This window comes from Rhinoraja longicauda, chromosome 9 (assembly GCF_053455715.1).
Source record: "Rhinoraja longicauda isolate Sanriku21f chromosome 9, sRhiLon1.1, whole genome shotgun sequence".
In the NCBI taxonomy this organism is placed as follows: Eukaryota; Metazoa; Chordata; class Chondrichthyes; order Rajiformes; family Arhynchobatidae; genus Rhinoraja; species Rhinoraja longicauda.
The window spans coordinates 16,029,197-16,048,126 of record NC_135961.1 but is presented as its reverse complement, the minus strand read 5'-3'; the positions used below and the strand labels follow the sequence as shown (position 1 = coordinate 16,048,126).

The window sequence follows — 18,930 nt, the reverse complement described above, 5'->3', positions numbered from 1 at the left end:
ATTTTTTTGTAAAGGGCCTGTCCTACTTAGGCGATTTTTTTAGGCGACTGTCAGTCGTAGCAGATTGCCAACATTTTCTTTTACCCTGTGACAATGACCATGACAATGCCCCTGGCTAAGAGATTACACCGTCTTCGGAAACATCGCGATATTCCCACGCTTATCCGGCGTCCTAATTTTCGCTGAATTCACTGACAAGTTTGTAATTACTTGAGAGTTTTGAAATATAACATCTTGCATGGGTTACTTGAAAACCAAGCTTCACGGTAACAAGGCATAAACTAGATTGACTTCCAGTTTACTAATAGCAGCATTAAGAAATTTAATTTTAAACGTGGTTAAATGGATTTTTGTGCGGAGTGTGGGCATTCTTTGAAAATGTGCGGGAGATGCATATCTAGTTTCTGGGTTGGGTGCCTACTTTAAAAGTAATCGCTGATGGCCATAAACATTGCAAAATTCCCACGCTTACCTGACCGTCAAACTGTCGCCTCCCATTTACCTGTCAAATGTCCCGACGGTAAATAAATTGGTTAAACAGAAGTATATTATGGTATCTTCAAATGACTTTACTTAATTTAATATTACGTGCTTCTAAATGCATCTGCGACAACCTAGCAAAACCTGGGGACAGCATGCGACAGCGCCCGCAATAAGCTACGATACCTGGCGACAAGCCAGCTGTCGCCGAGAAATTTCCATCCAGAAAATTACTCAGCAATGTGCCGAGATCCACTATGATTCTTTGAAGACTCCTCACGATCATGCCCGCGACACCCAGACGAACTGTCGGCGACAGCCTAGTCGCCGGCAATCGCCTGTGGGACAGGCCCTTAAGTATATAATAAATATTTGCAGTAGCAGGACATTTAGGGTATCTTGCTTGCTCTCCTCCATTCAATAAGAACATGACATTACCAAAATACTAAAAGTCAATGTTCTGATATCAGCACTGGCCATGTAGCTTTTTATATTTTCTTTGCACAGGGACTCAGCCACTATCATATCATATAAGAAATGTACGAAAATTCTCCAGCTATTACTCCTTTTCAGTGTATCTCGGTAAACATGACAAACTAATATCAATATCATTTGCTTGAACAAAATTGTAGATATTGTATAAAATTGTCCAATTGCATAAATACAAGTTTTTCTTAAATTTGTCTCATGCATTCTAGTGTTTAATTCATTATCTTTGCTTCACGTTGCAACATTTTTATTTTAAAGCTTTTAATATTTCATATTTCAACACAGCTGTAAATATTTAATTTGTTTTAGGGCTCACAAGGATGTGCTGATCTGCCACTCAATCAGTGCCATATGAAAATACTGCAAGGTGTAAATGTGGAAGCATAGTGGTAGAAGGCCGGGACAAGTTCTTCCTCTGAGAATGATATTATTTAGAAATGCCTGCAGATTGGCACAAGCATTGATGAGGCAACTTAGAATTGTTTTAAATTCAGCATTCTGTCTCATAGGATGTGGGTGTAAACAATGCCGATTCACATTTCCTAGCTTAAGATATACAGTACATTGACTTCTCATTCTGACCAATTAAAATTTGTTTTGCACATTAATGGTTTATTATCTGGACTTGACGGTGTATACTGTTTTGCCAAAATCTAAATAGATCATGGAGCCAGAAGAGACTGACGATTTTCGAATCTGGATCAAAAACAAACTGCTGGAAGTACTTAGCAGGTTAAGCTACTTCCATGGAAGCGAAGGAATGCAAGTTGACAAACTATTCCTTTGCTCTTCACGTTGCCTGGTCCACTTTTTTTGTGCTTTAGATTTTCCTCCACCTTTTTTGTGCTTTAGATTGCTAGGGCCTTAACGTAATCTTGATTTGTATGGTGACCAAATGTCAGAATTGAGTTCCTTGAAAAATATTTATAAAAAGCTTAAATCAAGTGACTCAAAGGGATTTTTACACTTCATTTTGTCCCAATGTCAGGGATTCTATTGATTGGTTCTGTCATTGATTCTTTAACAATGTCCATTTTTTGCTAACATTGCATTTAAATACATTTAGATGTAATCTGTACAGGTTCCTTTTAGTTGTCTTTATGGGCACTTCCTATTAAGCAGTTTCAGACAGTTCACAAACCAAGGGTTTGGGGATAGGCAAGGAGGAACAATTCTGGTTCACCATTTCAGGAACATTCAGCACAATTGCCCACGTTGACCAACATGCCCCATCTATACTAATCTCACCTGCCCGAATTTGGCCTATATCCCTCTAAATCTTTATCTTTCCAAATTTTTATTATAGTAACTACCTCAGATCGTTTCATATATCCACCACCCTGTGTGGAAGAAGTGGCCCTCGGGTTTCTATTAAATCATTCCCCTCAACTTGAACCTATGACCCAACTCTGAGTAAGACTCCGTGCATTTACCATCAATTCCCTTCACCTGATCTATTTCCATCATGATTTTTTACACCACTATGTTCACTCTATGCTCCAAAAAATAAAGTCCTAGCCTGCCCAACCTTTCCCTATACTCAGCCCCTCAAGTTCTGGCATTGTAGTAAATATCTCTCTCCCAATTGCTTCAATCTTGTACTTTTCCCTCTCTCCAGCTTGTACCAGAAAACATGTACGTTAAGTGTCAAGATCCTCTATGAGCTAGTAAAGTGAACTAAAGAAAGCAGTACCATTTGAGTGGTAGTATTAAAACAATTCTGCATAATTTGTTTTCCATCATAGTTTATTAAAATGTATATAATTATGCATCTTCAGCCTTGTTGAAGCAGTATGTCAGACAACACTTTCCACAATACTGCCTGTTGAAGTGACTAGCCATGAACACACCAGCACCACACTCCTCCGAGGGACATTCACGGCGTAGACGGTAAATTTTCCCATACTCGTCCACCTAGAAATTGAAGCAAGAGTTTAAATTTCCACAAATGGATTATTGGGCAAACTTCATTTTTTAACAATAAGCAGCCAGAAAATTATACAAGAAGCATGCTTGACACCAAATTGTATTGTTTACAGCACATTAAGAGGATGTTATCTAAAACACATAGATCTAATATACATGAATAATTACCTAAATAGCAGCATGGTCATAACTACACAGGGGGGTGCATGATGGCTTTTCAGAATCCAACAAGATTACCCACTTAAGAGTGTAATCCTTTGTTGGAAGGAGCCAAATGCCTTTTTTTAAGCATAGTCTTGAACTAAATCCAGGAGAGCAGAGACAACCTGCTGGTGCACAGCAATGGAAGTATTTTGATACAGAAGTCGTCAATTTTTCAGGAAGCAAAACCACATCCATAGCATTTCTCAGCACCATATTTTGCATTATAACAGGCTCTTTAAAGAACTTCCTAAAAGATGATCAACAGTAAAGGAAGCAGTTGAGAAGGGGAGGGGGGGGGGGGGGGGTGCCCTTTTAAGGTCCTGAAGTGACAATTTACAATTAAATAGTTAAATGGTTTCTTGGTCATCCAAAATGTTACCTTGTAATATTTAAGGACAGCCAGTTTAACTTTCTTCCTCTTATGTTGGTTCTTCTTAGGGGTAGTGTACGACTTCTTCTTCCTCTTCTTGGCACCACCACGAAGTCTCAATACAAGGTGTAGAGTCGATTCCTGTTAAATAGCAGTTACTTTTGTGAAGTGAAAATTTGCATTTGTTTTGTTACACAAGGCATTACTGCAGGAATCGTGAAATAAGGCACATGTTAATCCATTAGATACAGGCCCACCGCTAATTTTTCCATCACGCTAGTTCCAGAGCCTTGCTCGATTATCCCCTTTGCCAGGTCAGAAATTACAGCCTCAGATGGTGAGCCAAGATACCAGCCCACAAAGTTGGCCATGGGATCGGATCTGCCGGCTCCGGATGAGGTCAAGATCGGTAGCCTCATCCGGCCTAGGGCATGTCATTTTCGGGGGGGGGGGGGGGATTTCTAGTGCGCGCTCTCATAATTTTGTCTGGATTAAAGGAGGTGCCTGAAAAAAATAGGTGGTGAACCTATATAGTCAAGCACAACAAAAGTCAATATACCTTCTGGATGTTGTAATCAGAAAGAGTACGGCCATCCTCCAATTGTTTCCCTGCAAAGATCAGTCGTTGCTGATCAGGGGGAATACCTGCATTAAAAAAAAAAAAGAACATTACATTCCACCAAATTCAATAGAGAAAGCCATTCACACCTGCTTCACCACTTTCCTGCACTTGCTGTACACCACCTTCATAGCAAAATCATTGGACTTGCCTTTAACATGCCGAACACCTGTGGTTCCACAGCCTGCTTAGGTAGGAACTCTAAAGATTCACGATCCCTAGGTGAAGAAATTTCATGCCTCTGTCCTCAATGGACAGGTTTGTATTTGAGATAGTGTTCCCTGGTTCTGGAAACAATAACCCTGTAAGAACTTTTCCCTTTCTTGAGATCACTGCATCCTTTGAAAGTCAGGAAAGAAGACTGCTTGACTTTTTATCTGAAGTTATCAATCAAGCAAACCTTTGCCCAACTCCCTCTATTGCAAGTTTATTCCTTCCATATTAAGGAAGACTATACCAGTGCAAAATATTCCAGAAGTTGTTTCATCAGGCATGCATGCATTCATTGGAATGAGATGCCTGTATACCACTTAAATATTGATATTCAAATTAAAGATCAATGTAATTTCAAGAAAACAATCCACACCAAGACAAATCTAGTATTATCTTGAGTTATACAGCATGGAAACTGGCCCTTCAGTCTTCACCGACCAACGATCACCCGTACACTAGTTCTATCCTGCGCATTAGGGACGATTCACACAAGCCAATTACCTTACAAACTGGCACGAGGGAACCGGAGCACCCAAAGATAACCCACACATGTACAAACTCCATAAAGACAACACCCATGGTCTCGGGCAGCAAGTCTACGACTGCGCTGCCCATCTTGGTCAATGAAATATTATGGTTTGCTCAAACACAATCCAAACCCAAAGTAGCAACACAAGACAGCAAACCAGAATTTGTCCGTTGCTATTAACACCAGCTCCACCAATACTGCAGCACCAGATTCATCACCACAGTCGCCACCCATTCCCAAAATAACTGTTCTTTTTGTAACTCCGTGGTCTTCTTCCACCACAATCTACCTCTGGTCTTGCACAGATGTTTTCCATGCAGCCACAGGAAATGCAATACGTCTTTCCACCTCTTTCCTTCCCTACACCTAGAGGCCCAAAATAGCTTTTCCAGGTAAAGCACTGATTCACTTGCATTTCCTTCAGTGTCCACAATATGATTTCCTCTACAACAGACACTAAATTAGGTGACCACTTTGCAGAGCACCAATGTTCAGACCAAAGGGGCAACGCTGAACTTCTTGTTGCTTGCCACTTATATTCTCCTTTCCCTATGGCCTGTAACCTCCTGCACCAAAATGAGACCCAGTGCAAGCAACAATACCATTTTCCCCATCTGGGCCCATTTCAAGTTTCAAAACTGAATTCTACAAATTGAGAAACTCATTTCCAGTGTGTGCAGTTTTATTTTCATGTTCCAATATTTTACATCAGAATTCCTGTTGCAAGTCAATCCATCAGAAACATCAGTTCTTCCTATCTCCACTAGCACCACCATCTGAGCACATCTCAGCTATTTGCGACTCCATGCTTGTTTAAAAAAAAATTATCAACCTAACTACCACCATTTACCACAGCTCTCTGCAGCATAACGGCTGAATGGTAGCTGGTCAAGGAGTGGGACAATAGTTTGCTCGCCAACGTGAGAATCTGGCCCAAGGCGATGGTTGGAGGTTTTGCAGCAGCCTGAGGTTCTGCTGGATCTGGCGCCACTCCAGTAGATCGAGCGCACAGACGCCTACAACTTCACTTGGCCAGGCCGACCCTGCAACGTCGCCAGGACAACGAGCCTTTATGAGACTTTGTCTCAGTGCACGATTTCCGACCACTTTGTACTTAATCTGGGATTCTGCTTATGTACAGTAATACTTTACTGGACTGTATGCAAAAAGAATTTCACCGTACTCCAGGACACGTGATAAAGAACCATTGGATTGAACCAACTTATATCCACAGCAACTCTAGTCTCATGCCATCAGATATTCACGTTGTGCAATATATTCCTCTCCCCACCATTACAACTTAAAATCAATTAATTTCCTACTTCTCAGTCCCAACAAAATGTCTGATCTGCAATGATAATCACTTCTTTCCACAGATGCTAGTAGAGCTACTAAGTTACATTTACTTTTATTTTGTTCCAGGAAACTTATCTTTAAAACATTTGTAAAAGCCATTTATTATATTCCCCAACCAATTTTCAACCTACAATACGCTACCTGGTTTCCAGTCTTAAATCTAAAATTGTTTCAACTTTGCTTATTAACACAGAGCAAATGTTGACATGATGGTGAACAGAATGCTTCACAGGCCATCGCTGTATTCTAAACTAAAGATCTGGAAACTAACAGGTTGGATATGAAAATTAAATTCATAATTAAAATTATATACCTTCCTTGTCCTGAATCTTCACCTTAACATTTTCAATGGTATCCGAGGGTTCAACCTGTAACAAAAAACAGAATTTTCTTCAGTATATATAACATGTTTTTTGTCAAATTTATCCTAATGGTGTAATATTACTTTTCAATAAGCACAGTTGTATTAAATAGCTAATGTTCATTGGAACGTAACACGATTGACACAAGAAGAATCAGAAATTTAAAAAGTGCTGAAAGTGGTCCCAGGCCTTGGTGAAACCATAGCCATAGAGCTATACAACATGGAAGCAGCCCTTTAGACCAACTCATCTATGCCAACCAAGATGTATACCAGAGCTCATCCCATTTGCCCCAATCCCTCCAAACATTTCCTAAATCTTTAAAATATTGGAATTGTCTCTCTCCTCCCCCCACCCAACTTCCTTTGGTAGCTGTATCCTAACACCCACCAGCCTGGTTCAGAAAGATCCACAGGTCAACCTGAGGAGTATCTTCAGCAACAGACTGGTTCCACCAAGATACAATACAGAACGCCACACGAGATCCTTCTTACCTGTGGTTATCAAACTGTACAATTCCTCTCCCTTCTATCGTGGGGTAGACTGACCTCCTCTCTCTCCCCACCTCCCCAATCTTTTCCACTCGTCACTTTAATTTTATGTATTTGTGTTTTATGACTGTTGACCGATCAATTTCCCTCCTCAGATAAATAAAGTTCTATCATATCATAAAATAAGTTTCCCTCTCAACTTAAATCTCTACCCTCCAAGTTTTAGACTCCCTTACCCCGGGAAAAGAATGTGATGACTACAATGTTCTTTACAAGGAGCTTAATTTCTCGTTTAGCCAACCCGGAATCACCCCGACTACTCAGGCACCCAAAAAAGTGACCCAAAATATATTCTAATTTGAAACTTATTCAGTATTTAATAGATTTGAGTATAAAAAAATATAAATGAGAGCAAAATTCATTTAAAATTTCACAAGAGATTAAATGATTATGGTAAAATATAGCATTGCATTAACAAAACGGTTAATAAATGCTGTCGGGGGTAAAGACCGTCGAGTTCAGACTTTAAACATACTATTAGTGGTCAGAAAAAAACAGGCCTGCTGGAAAAATTGTAACATTTGGAAAAATCGACATCGTTGAAAACTTCCAGACGGGCAACCAAGGCCTCGGGGTACACGTCAACCAAGGGACATGCTGTCAGAAGGTAGACACAAAATGCTGGAGTAACTCAGCGGGTCAGGCAGCATCTCAGGAGAGAAGGAATGGATGACTGACGTTTCGGGTCGAAACCCTTCTCCTTCCCGGACATGCTGTCACTCAGACTCGGCTTCTCTTCCGAAGATATAGACACTAAAGGCTGGAGTAACTTAGCGAGACATGAAGCACACCTAGAGAGAAGGAATTCTCTCCAGCGGGAGTTACCTGTCCCGCTGAGTTACTCCAGCTTTTTGTGTCGATCTTCGGTTTAAACCAGCATCTGCACTTCCTTCCACACACACTCAGCTTCTCTTCCTGCAGGTGCGGCCTGACTTGCCGAGTGCTTGAATTTTTTTTTCTTCTGGTTATTTTATAACCGACCTTTCGCTTTAATCGTTAAAATCTTACACGCTGCCCGGTGCCGGCGTCTGACGACGCGGGGCCTCTGCACTCCAGGCCGCACTCACCTCAAGGGTTATCGTCTTCCCCGTGAGGGTTTTCACAAAGATCTGCATGCTGAGCGTCGGTTCAGCTGCAGAGAGAGGGGAGAAGAGATTAGTTTTAAAACGCGCTGCCCGGAGAGGCGGAGTAAGTGTGTGTGCGCGTTAGTGTTAGTTGGAGCTCGCTGACTCTCACCCCGCGGCCTCGACGGCAGATCAGCGAAAGAGGGCCTCTTGCGCCCCGCTACGGGGTCTCCACAATCGGCCAGCAGGGGCCAGGCACCGCCCTCCCACCGCGCTCTTCATTTACAAACTACAATATTAACCGACCCCCACCTTCAGAAAACATTAAAGCCAGTGTTTGAAAAAAAATGTTAACAAAGATTTTAAAAAAATCCCTTTTATTTATTCTGAACCTGCTCAATCGCATTGCATCCTGGGAGTCTACGACCAGTATAATTATGGCAAAGAAATATAAACCTTTACTTCATAATTTTCCTTAAATGTCATCTCTAAAAGGTTGGAGAATTAAATCTGAAATTGTTTTTTAATCATTGTCAGCTTGGGAGAAAACGGCTGGCTCTGGCAGCGTGGGCGGCGTCCTTAGCAACCGGCGAGAGCGAAATGGCGGCGGATCAGTGGCTGCGCGGAGAATAAAGTCAACCCTTCTACTTGCTAACTAGTTGTCAAGACCACGAATTGTTTCTCGTTAAATGTTGGTGACTGAGTCTCCCCGGCAAGCCGCAGGATGAGCGATAGATCATCTCTACCGAGATCAGTCTGACTGGAAAGCTTGTTGTGTCCATATTCCGGTTTAAATCAGCATCTGCTGTTCCTTCCTACACATTCAGCCTGACTGGAAAGCTTCTTGTGTCAATCTTCAGTTAAAACCCGCGTCTGCAGTTTCTTCATACACATTCAGTCTGACTGGAAATGGAGGGCGAAGGGCTGCCGGACGAGGGTCTGGATCAATGTCGGGAGGTTCTGCCCATTCCCAGTGCAGCCGACCGAAACCTTCTCAGCCACATTCGGGCGTACATAGAGACCGAGATTGACCAGCTCGGCAGTGCAGCCCAGTTAGTCGACGGGCAGCGATACATTATGTACAAGAATGCATTTGACAAGGTAACAGTAAGTGAGTGGCAGATAACATTATTGTTATTTTTTTAGGCGTACTTCTACAGAATAGAGACTCTCCATCAGAGAATAGCGAGACTATTACGCGGACAAACTAGATAAACTACATATATAAGGCATAGAAACATAAATATTCATGTTCATAAGTGATAGGAGCAAAATTAGGCGATTCTACCCATCAAGTCCACTCAGCTATTCAATTATGGCTGAACTGTCTTTCCCTCTCACCCCCATTCTCCTGCCTTCTCCCCATAACCCCTGACACCCTTACCAATCAAGAATTTATCTCTGCCTTAAAAATATCCATTGACTTGGCCTCATACATGCAGCAAATTGATTCAAGTGGAACGTGAGCAGCGAAAGATAGAAAAAAAGTTCCATATACGGTAAATGAAGAGAATATACATATACTGTGAATTATATTGAATTTTAAAACATATCTTTATTTCATCCTTACTCAGATAATTGAAAATACCACAGCATTTCAAAATATTCTGACGGCCATCAAACGGGAGTATGACGAAAGCATCGATGTTTTACTCAAAGGGCAAAAAGATTCTTTATTTCTACAGAGAAAATTGAAATCAATGGCCTCTGAGCCGGCGACTTTCATGGTTTACAAGAACAGAGTCACCCAACTTCAAAAAAAGTAGGAAGGCTTTAGTTGTGGTTTACGACATGTAATGTTTCAAAGTACTTTTTGTGATTCAGGATAACCAAAAAAGAGGGTTTTTTTTACCCACTGGCCATCTTGCTTTCAACTGTCACTGTTCAAAATGCTTGAATCTCTTTAATCATTGATGCTCTATATTTCCTTCTTTTTATAATCCTCATTTAAAAACCTTCTTTGACCTGAATTAGGGCTATCTGGACAATCCTTGGCTGGTTTGGTGCCAAAGTTTCCGAATAAACTTTTTGTGAGGTGTTTTGGGATATTTTATTGGGTGGAAAGTCATATAGAATGTTATCATTGGAGTTGCTATTTAGTGGTTACTTCATATAAAGATTACTATTTGTTTATTATTGACACGTGTACTGAGATGCAATGAAAAATCTTTGGGTGGTATCTAGTCAAATCATACCGACAAGTCGTCCACAACAGGGCAAAGAGAGAAATACCAGAGTGCAAAATAAAATGTTACAGCATAATAGCATTACAGTTGTAGAGAAAATGCAGATTTAAAAAGTGCAGAAGTTAAAGTGTTGTATTTGAATGCGCGAAGTATAAAAAATAAAGTGGATGAGCTTGAGGCTCAGTTAGACATTGGCAAGTATGATGTTGTGGGAATTACAAAGACATGGCTACAAGAGAACGAGGGCTGGGAACTGAATATTCAGGGGCATACGACCTATCGAAAAGACAGACAGGTGGGCAGAGGGGGTGGGGTCACTCTGTTGGTAAGGATTGATATTCAGTCCCTTGCAAGGGGCGACATAGAATCAGGAGATGTAGAATCAGTATGGATAGAACTGAGGAATTGTAAGGGTAAAAAAACCCTAGGGGGTGGGAGGGAGTAGGGTTGGGGGGGGTGGGGGGGAGTGGGGGGGGGGGGGGGTGAGGGGAGTGGGGTGGAGGGGGGTGGAGAGAGGAGGGTTGGGGAGAGGGGGGGTGGGGGGGAGTAGGGTTAGGGGGGAGATGGACCGTTGTGATTTGCTGTTGAAGACCACTGGAGCAAGTATGTCTTCAATTAAATTAGGTATGAGCAGTTTTTAAAATGAAACTCTTTCTTCATAACTTAGTCATACATTTTATGACCATTGTTCTTTTATTCAATACCAAGAGAATTGGGATGTGTAAGGATAAAGCAAAATAGAAAAAACAAATCAAAACCATTTTTTCTTTGTTGTAAAAAGTATTTCTGTTCGATAACCTTTCTATAATAGTAGAATATACTCATGATAGGCCTGACATTGTACATGTAGTCCAAGAACTACAGACTGTTGGAAATAATAGTCGTTTTACACACATGAATGTAGCGCAACGCATAGGCGCATTTGACGTGCATTTGACGTGCATACTTTTTTTTGCTGAAAAGTTGCATTACGCGCCATATTATGAATTTTGATGTAAAATTCTGAATTTTGCACTTCAAAATTCTGAATTTTTGGACATCAAAATTCTGAATTTGTAAAATCAAATGTTGGGAGGTCTGCTTGTACCTAAGGCAGAAGCAGAATACTCTTGACGTCCAATCTCTGCCATTTTGGGGAGTTTTTTATGTGCCATGAAAATGGTGAGACCTCCACATTCCTTTGCTACATGAAATCAGAGAATGGAAGCCCTGGCGTCTGGGACAAGGACTCTTTTTGAGTCAGAATTTCAATTACTCGTGAATCTCAGTCAGTATCCAAATACTGTAATAGCACTGATTGAGTGCAGACCTCAGTGAATGAACTCCACGTCATTGTTCATAATATGCAGACCAAGGAAATTTGAATTGAAAACAACAATGAAACATTTTGTGTGGTCTATCTAAACCTGCCAGCACTGGCTGGACAGCAGATGATGTTGAACAATTTTCAATTAGGTTTGGCTGTGGTGTGGAAAATGCACTCAAAGTGGTGTTTGCAACTACCTATCTGCCTTGTGCTAATGTGATGCCTTTCAACTAATCTCACCATCAGAGAAAGGGATTAATTGTGGGTTGGAAGTATCCAATCAACTGTGACCCCATCTTTGTGCGATTTGATAAGGCTAGAGATTTAAACCATAATCATGTATTGTCTTTTTTATCATGTATTGCCTTTCTGCTGACTGGTTAGCACGCAAAAGATTTTCACTGTACCTCAGTACACGTGACAATTAACTTAACTAAACTAAAGAGTTGTCACTATGAAGTAAAACTGTCGGCTTCCACATTTAGACCAGGGTGCTTTTGGCTGCTTTAGCATTATCAGTCCTGGAACTGCAGGCAACATTACTGTACTACAATGGAATTAATGTCGTGTATATTGCTTATTTAATGTCCCATATATGTGTTTGTGGAATTAGCTAGTGAAAGCAGTCACGATTAAGAGCATTGAATCAATATCTATGAATATAAGCTTAAATATTGCAGCCAGGGAGGCTTTCTTACCTGCTGGTGCAAAAGGTTTAGTCTGCATAATTTTGTTGGGAGATCACTTTTAGACTTTGAAGATCTGATTAATATTTTGCTTTCATCTGAACTATGGAAACCAGATATATCATCAGGGTGAGGGTTTTGCATTAGTTCAGACCCCCTATGAGGACCAAGGTGACCAGCTACAGAATTTGCTATGTGCAACCACAGCCAGCTGTTCACAGACTAATCATTTCACTGGATAGAAGGTTGGACTTGGAGGCAGAGAATATTTCTTAGGTTAGTCTGAATGGAACTATGTTTGAAATTTGAGTGTGTTTGAAGTCATGAGAGATATTTTTGCAGGTTGCTCACAATTAGTCATCGTTGGCAAGGCAAGGCAAGTTTATTTATATAGCACATTTCATACAGCAATGGCAATTCAAAGTGTTTTACACAGAGCATAAAAATACAGAACAAGAAAAGGTAGGAAAATACAAATAATAAGAGTAATAAGATAAATAAATAATAGTTGTAACTAAGATTAATAGAGTAAAGCGGGATCATGACAGAAGTCTCCTCGTGGCAATCCCCCGGAAAAGGCGACACGATGCACTCTGTGACGCGTCGGGCGACCAATTCTGTCAACATGTTGGACGATGACAGAAGCCAACAGCGAGCTAACGTCGTCTGATACATGAGCAAACGATAGAGTAATAAAATTAGATAAAAAGTAATAAGATATAAAAAGTAATAAGAATAGACCAAAAGTAAGATATATGGAGTAGCAAGAATCAAAGTGCTAGTCATAGACACTGCAGAACATGTAGTCACAGACAAAGTCAGTATTGGGTTGAAATATTTTACATATGCAACATATCTTCTTGAGACATTTGCGAGACATGCTCATTAGTACTTGTCAAGTGTGCGATTAAGAACTTTGTCAATTGCACACACTGTGATTATGACACCATCATATCTTGGGAACGTATCTCAAATATAAAAGCTTGCTACTCATCAGCCCATATGCTGCGCATATTTGAACCATAGAACCATAGCATTGCTGAAAGAGGTTTGCAGAGATGTATGTGATTTTTGATGAATGACCACAACTCATTCCTCCTGTTCTCATCAAAGTCGCTGAAGACTTGCACATGGAAGCTTAGGGCGATCAGTGTTACCTAATTAAATGTGTAGGAAGGAACTGCTGATGCTGGTTTACACTGACGATAGACACAAAATGCTGGAGTAACTCAGCAGGACAAGCAGCATCTCTGGATAGAATGAATGGATGATGTTTCGTGGCACAGAGATAAGGAAGTATAAGGTGTGAAAACGAGACATCAAAGGGGATGTCGATCAAGGAAACTATTGAATAGATCATTGTTAACTAGGAGAAGGTGACAACGAAGTGTACAGAGATAAAATTAAATCGGGGACAGTCAGACTGGTTGGAGAACTAGAAAGGGGGAGGGATGGAGAGAGAGGGAAAGCAAGGGTTACTTGAGGTTAGAGAAGTCAATATTCATACCGCTGGGGTGTAAGCTGCCCAAGCGAAATATGAGGTGCTGTTCCTCCAATTTGCACTGGGCCTTACTCTGACAGTGGAGGAGGCCCAGGATAGAACGGTCAGTATGGGAATGGGAAGGGGAGTTAAAGTTTAGTTCGCCAAAAGTTACCTAATCTCCTGGTTGCTAAACACCTAATGACTGTGACCAGTGGCGTATCTATGGAAAATAGCGCCTATGGCAAGCACTGAAATTGCGCCCCTGTCCAAACATCTGACACCCGGCTAACTGCCTTAGCCTGTGCGGAGGAAGGGTTCCCAGGAGAGTTGGCCTGCTGTTCGGAGAGACCGGGGCTGCGTCAGCAGAGGGTTTTGATGATGAGTTTGTGAAGCAGGGACCTTAGCCACAACAAAGGCGGGCGGAGGGAAACACCAAAGCGGCAGGTCTGAAACAAGAGCGGACGTCTGCCGTCGGCCAGGTCAGTGCGTGAAGCCGTGAGCGCCGGACCTTCAATCTCCCAAGAGACATTTTCTGGGCATGCGTTTCCCAGTGCTGGCCATCAGCGGGTGGACGCGGCGAGGCAACACCTGCATGGAGATGGTTTCCACCTTCCGCTCCAATCTGTGTTTATGTCTCAATTGCACACGCCTTCAACCTGGAGGCCTGCTACATTTACTCACGTCAGCCTCCATAAACTAAATACATTTTGCATGTAATAACTGGCGAGGGTGACCGCCAACCTGCTCAAATGTCCGATTCAATCACCATGAGTCATGCTGAAGCATAAATTCTTTATTGCGTGAATGCTTAGAGGATATAATACACCGTGCTGTTGTCTCCGCGCCTAGTTCCCTCCGACCCCTGGACAGGTCTCACCCACCACACCCAGGCGGTCGTAGCCCTTCACCGTTTGCAGATGAACCACCTGACCCTCGGACAATGGGTGGAGGAGTTTGCTGGTCTTGTCATAGTACCACTTTTGAATGTCGCGTTTCTGCTGTAACCTGACCTGCACTGCCAACGGCTCACGGACCTGTGGTTCTAATAGTTGTTTGGCAATGGGAAGGGTCGTGCGTGTCTGCCTAGACATAAGGCGTTGTGCAGGCGTCCCCAACACGGGGTCCCGGGAAACTTCGCGGAGATGGAGTAAGTCCAGAAACACATTGGAACCGGTCCGACGAGACCGCTCCCTGACCTGTTTGGCACCGCATGGCACGCTCTGCCAGTCCATTAGAACGCCTCTTCTTCCAACAGGCGTTTCTCACAAGTCTTCTGAGCAGCCCGGGACAATGTATCGGCCAGATGCATATCCTTGCCACGTTTGTAGACCAAAGTAATATCATACCTCTGTAGCTGCAACAACATCCGTTGCAAACGCGCTGGGGTGGCATGTATCGGTTTATGCAGAATAGTGACCAACAGATGGTGATCAGTCTCAACTATGACAGTCTTACCGAAGACATAATCGTTGAATTTGCTGCAGGCGAAAACAACTGCTAGCAGCTCTTTCCCAATCTGTGCATAGCATTGCTCCATGTCTGTCAAGGTTCGCGATGCATACGCGACAGGCCGGCCGTCTTGGAGGCACGCCACACCTAAACCATACTGGGAAGCGTTGCAGGTCAGGGTGGCATGTAAGTCGACATTGAAGTAATCGAGAGTCGGAGCACACGACATTTGTTGTTTGAGGGCATCGAAAGCCCTTTGATGCTGCTCGTGCGATGACCAAATAGCGTCTTTGTGAGTCAGCTGCCGCAACAGGGCTGAGAGTTCGCTGAAGTTAGCTTGAATGAACTTCCCGAGATAATTCACAATACCTGAGAATCTCTGTAGGCTGGAACATCAGTGGGCGCAGTCATTTCATTGATCGCAGTAGTTTACGAGGGGTCTGCTTGAGAACGTCACTGGTAAACACATGGCCCACATATTTCACTTCGCTAACCCGGAATTTGCACTTGAGGGGGTTTAGCTTGAAATTAATCTCTGGCGCGGTCCAGCACCACTTACAAATTAGCATCATGCTCCTGCATGTCTTGCCCAGCATTAAGGATGTCATCGACTATGATAGCGCAAGGGTAACCGGCAAAAAACTGCTCCATGGTGCGCTGGAACACCTCACTGGCAGAGCTAATACCGAACGGCATGCGCAGAAATCTATAGCACCCGAATAGACAAGTTATAGTCCAGTGGTATCTGCCAAAATGAACTCTTAGCATCCAGAACTGAGAACACCGTTGCCTTACCCAGGTGCGCAGCCACTACTTCTACCGTGCGCATAGGGTCATGAGGTTGCTTAATAGCGGTGTTCAGATTCCTTGGGTTGATACATAATCCGTATTTTTCCCTTGTTTTTCTTGGTGGCCACCACCATGGTAGATACCCAGTCTGATGGGTCTGTAACAGGGGAGATGACCCCTAAAGCTTCCATTCTATCGAGTTATTTCTGTACACGGTCTCGCATGGCGACCGGGATACGTTGTGCAGGGCACACAACAGGCAGGGCCTTTGGGTCGGTAACAATAGTGTATCCGGAGAGGGAGCTTACTAAGCTCGTTGTTGAAAAGATCATCGTAGCGTGTGAGAATCTGCCGAGTGGAGTCTTGGATAGGGGTAAGCTGGTGTACAGCTTTATCGAAGGAGACCAAACCTAGGTCGATACAGTTATCGATGCCAAGCAGAGGGACAACCTTCGCCCGATGATAAAGAAATTCAATTTGTAGGAACGTGCAGCTAGGCGGCACTGTAACTCCACTCTTCCGATGCAGCGCACCTCGCCACCCCCATAGGGAAGCAGCGTGGCAGAGGTTGTTTTGATAGTCTCTGCATTCCGAAGCCCCTCAAAATCAGCCAATGATAAAACATTGCAGCGAGCACCAGTATCGATTTTAGCAACAACAGCTCAATTGTTGACGTGAAGCGTGACCATGGGATCGTGGTGTTTATTCGATAGCTCCAGTAAGAAATGTATGTTTAGACTAATTCCATCTACCACAGGCAGATATTCCTCGGTGTTTACAGGGGAGTTATCAGAGGCTTCGTGGAAAGACTTGGATTGAAGCAGGTGCACACCTTGGTTGGTCTTAGACCTGCTCACACGGGAACGGCAGCATCTGAAGAAATGATTTTTACGCTTACAACCATGGCAAATTTTCTCAAAAGCCGGCCACTGTTCACGGATGGCCATGTGCGAGCCTCCACAGTTAGCACATCTGTTAATAAATGGAACACCAAACCTATCAGGCACATTCGTTGGCTGGCGTTGCATCCTGAAATACGTGCCCGCAGCATCCACATCATAAGTGGTATGCGGTCCCGAGCTCAAAGCCTTAAAGTGGGTATCCGTTGCCTCATGGATACAATGCTGCTCAGCCCTGTGCAGAGTGAGCTCCAAATCACGCAGAAGTTCCATTCTCACCTTGTCATTGAGAATGCCATATACGAGCTTGTCTTATGAGCTCATCACAAAGATCACCAAACCTGCACTTGCTGGCAATGTGTTTCAGCGAGTTTATATAAACCTCAACAGGCTCTCCTTGGTTTTGGCTGCGCACAAAAAACTTGTGGCGCTCCGTAATGAGATTGGTTTGTGGGTTACAAAGTTGTCTGAACTTGTTTTTTAAACATACCGGATCATGGATAGACTCCGCTGGGGTGACCACAACACCCGTGACATCATGTACAGCTGCTGCATAAACGAATAGCTTTGCACGTCAAATGGTCTCCAAGCCAGCCAAGTTAAGGAAAATAGATGCCTGGATCCGTGGGGCTTTATCATGATGCACTGCATCCTTGCACACATCGTATTCTTCCTTGAAGTTACGCCAAGGTTCTCCGATGTCCGCATTAAACACTAGCGGCTCGGGCTTGCGAAAGGAGTCAGCCATGGTAGAACAGATTAAAGTGTAAAAACTCTAAACTGAAACTCGATGAAGGAGTGATTCTACATTTCTGACACCATGTTCTTGTCCCATTCAACCACCATGAGTCATGCTGAAGCATAAATTCTTTATTGCGTGAATGCTCAGAGGATACAATACATAGTGCTGTCATCTCCGACCCTAGTTCCCTCCAACTGGCTGAATCCCACCCTACTAACAGCATATAGAAAAACCCGGACTGGATCAGGAACCGGATATACATCATAGAACACAGACACGATCAAGTCAGTTAATATAATTGATCCACACCCAGGAGACGTGCCATACCTGCCATACCCTAGACATGCCGCTGACTGTGACATTCAAATAGATTCCACATTAAACACATGCAATCGCTAGCCATGAACCACAATGCAAAGCAATACTGCAAAGAATCAGGCTTCTTTTTTCCAATTCACATTTTAATTGCCATCAGATAATATATTTTCATTTGTAACCAAACAACAGAAGAGAACAGATGCCTGCCATCTCTCAAGAATGTGCAATATAACAAATTTTTAATAGCACTCTTTTTCCATAGTATGACCCAGATGATTTGAGAATTCTGATCTGTGATGGTCCTGTTGAGCTGTTCTTGACTAATGTCCTTTGAGTCTTGGATGTATGAGAATATAGAATGAGAATAAGAATGAGAAAGAGAATAAATACAGCATAGAGAAAGGAACTTTGACCCATAATATCTGTGCTGATCATGGTACCAAGACCAACTCTTATCTGCCTGCACATAATCCTTTTCCCTCCATTCTTTGCATGTACATGTGTCTATCTAAGTCTCTTGAATGCCACACATGTGCCGTCACCACCACCCTTGGCAGAATGTTCCAGATTCTCGCCACCCTCTGTTTTAAAACAAAATACTTGCCCTGCACATCTCCTTTAAACTTTGCCCCGTTTACATTAAAACTATGTCCTCTAGTATTTGAGATTTGCATCCTGGAAAATAAGTTCTGATTGTCTCCCCGTCAATGCCTCTCATAATTTTATATACTTATCAGTGCTCCCCTCAACTTCCTGCATTCCCCAGGGAAAACAGAAAACAATCCAAGTCAGTCCAATTTCTCCTTGTAGCTAATGCTCCCTAATCCATGTATCATTCTAGTAAACTTCATCTGCACCCTCTCAGAAGTTTCCACATCCCTCCCGAAATGGGGTGACTAGAACTGCACA

General features: G+C 42.7%; 2 protein-coding genes across 2 annotated transcripts in view; one reads left to right on the top strand and one right to left on the bottom strand.

Moving 5' to 3' along the window:
* Window positions 1-2,697: 2,697 nt before the first annotated feature.
* On the bottom strand, window positions 2,698-8,425 carry rps27a (ribosomal protein S27a). Its single transcript, XM_078404844.1, has 6 exons — window positions 8,336-8,425; window positions 8,167-8,231; window positions 6,500-6,554; window positions 4,029-4,114; window positions 3,479-3,610; window positions 2,698-2,883 (listed from the first exon to the last, which is right to left on the bottom strand). The coding sequence occupies exons 2-6, from the start codon at window positions 8,212-8,214 to the stop codon at window positions 2,734-2,736; spliced, it is 471 nt and encodes a 156-aa protein (XP_078260970.1). The 5' UTR covers window positions 8,215-8,231; window positions 8,336-8,425; the 3' UTR covers window positions 2,698-2,733.
* Window positions 8,426-8,763: 338 nt separating this feature from the next.
* The window catches only part of LOC144596498 (clathrin heavy chain linker domain-containing protein 1-like), a 46,232-nt gene continuing 36,065 nt past the window's right edge, over window positions 8,764-18,930 (top strand). Inside the window, exons 1-2 of the mRNA XM_078404845.1 lie at window positions 8,764-9,264; window positions 9,738-9,925. Coding sequence (XP_078260971.1) covers window positions 9,073-9,264; window positions 9,738-9,925 — 380 coding nt within the window. The 5' untranslated portion in view covers window positions 8,764-9,072. The remainder of the gene's footprint in view (window positions 9,265-9,737; window positions 9,926-18,930) is intronic.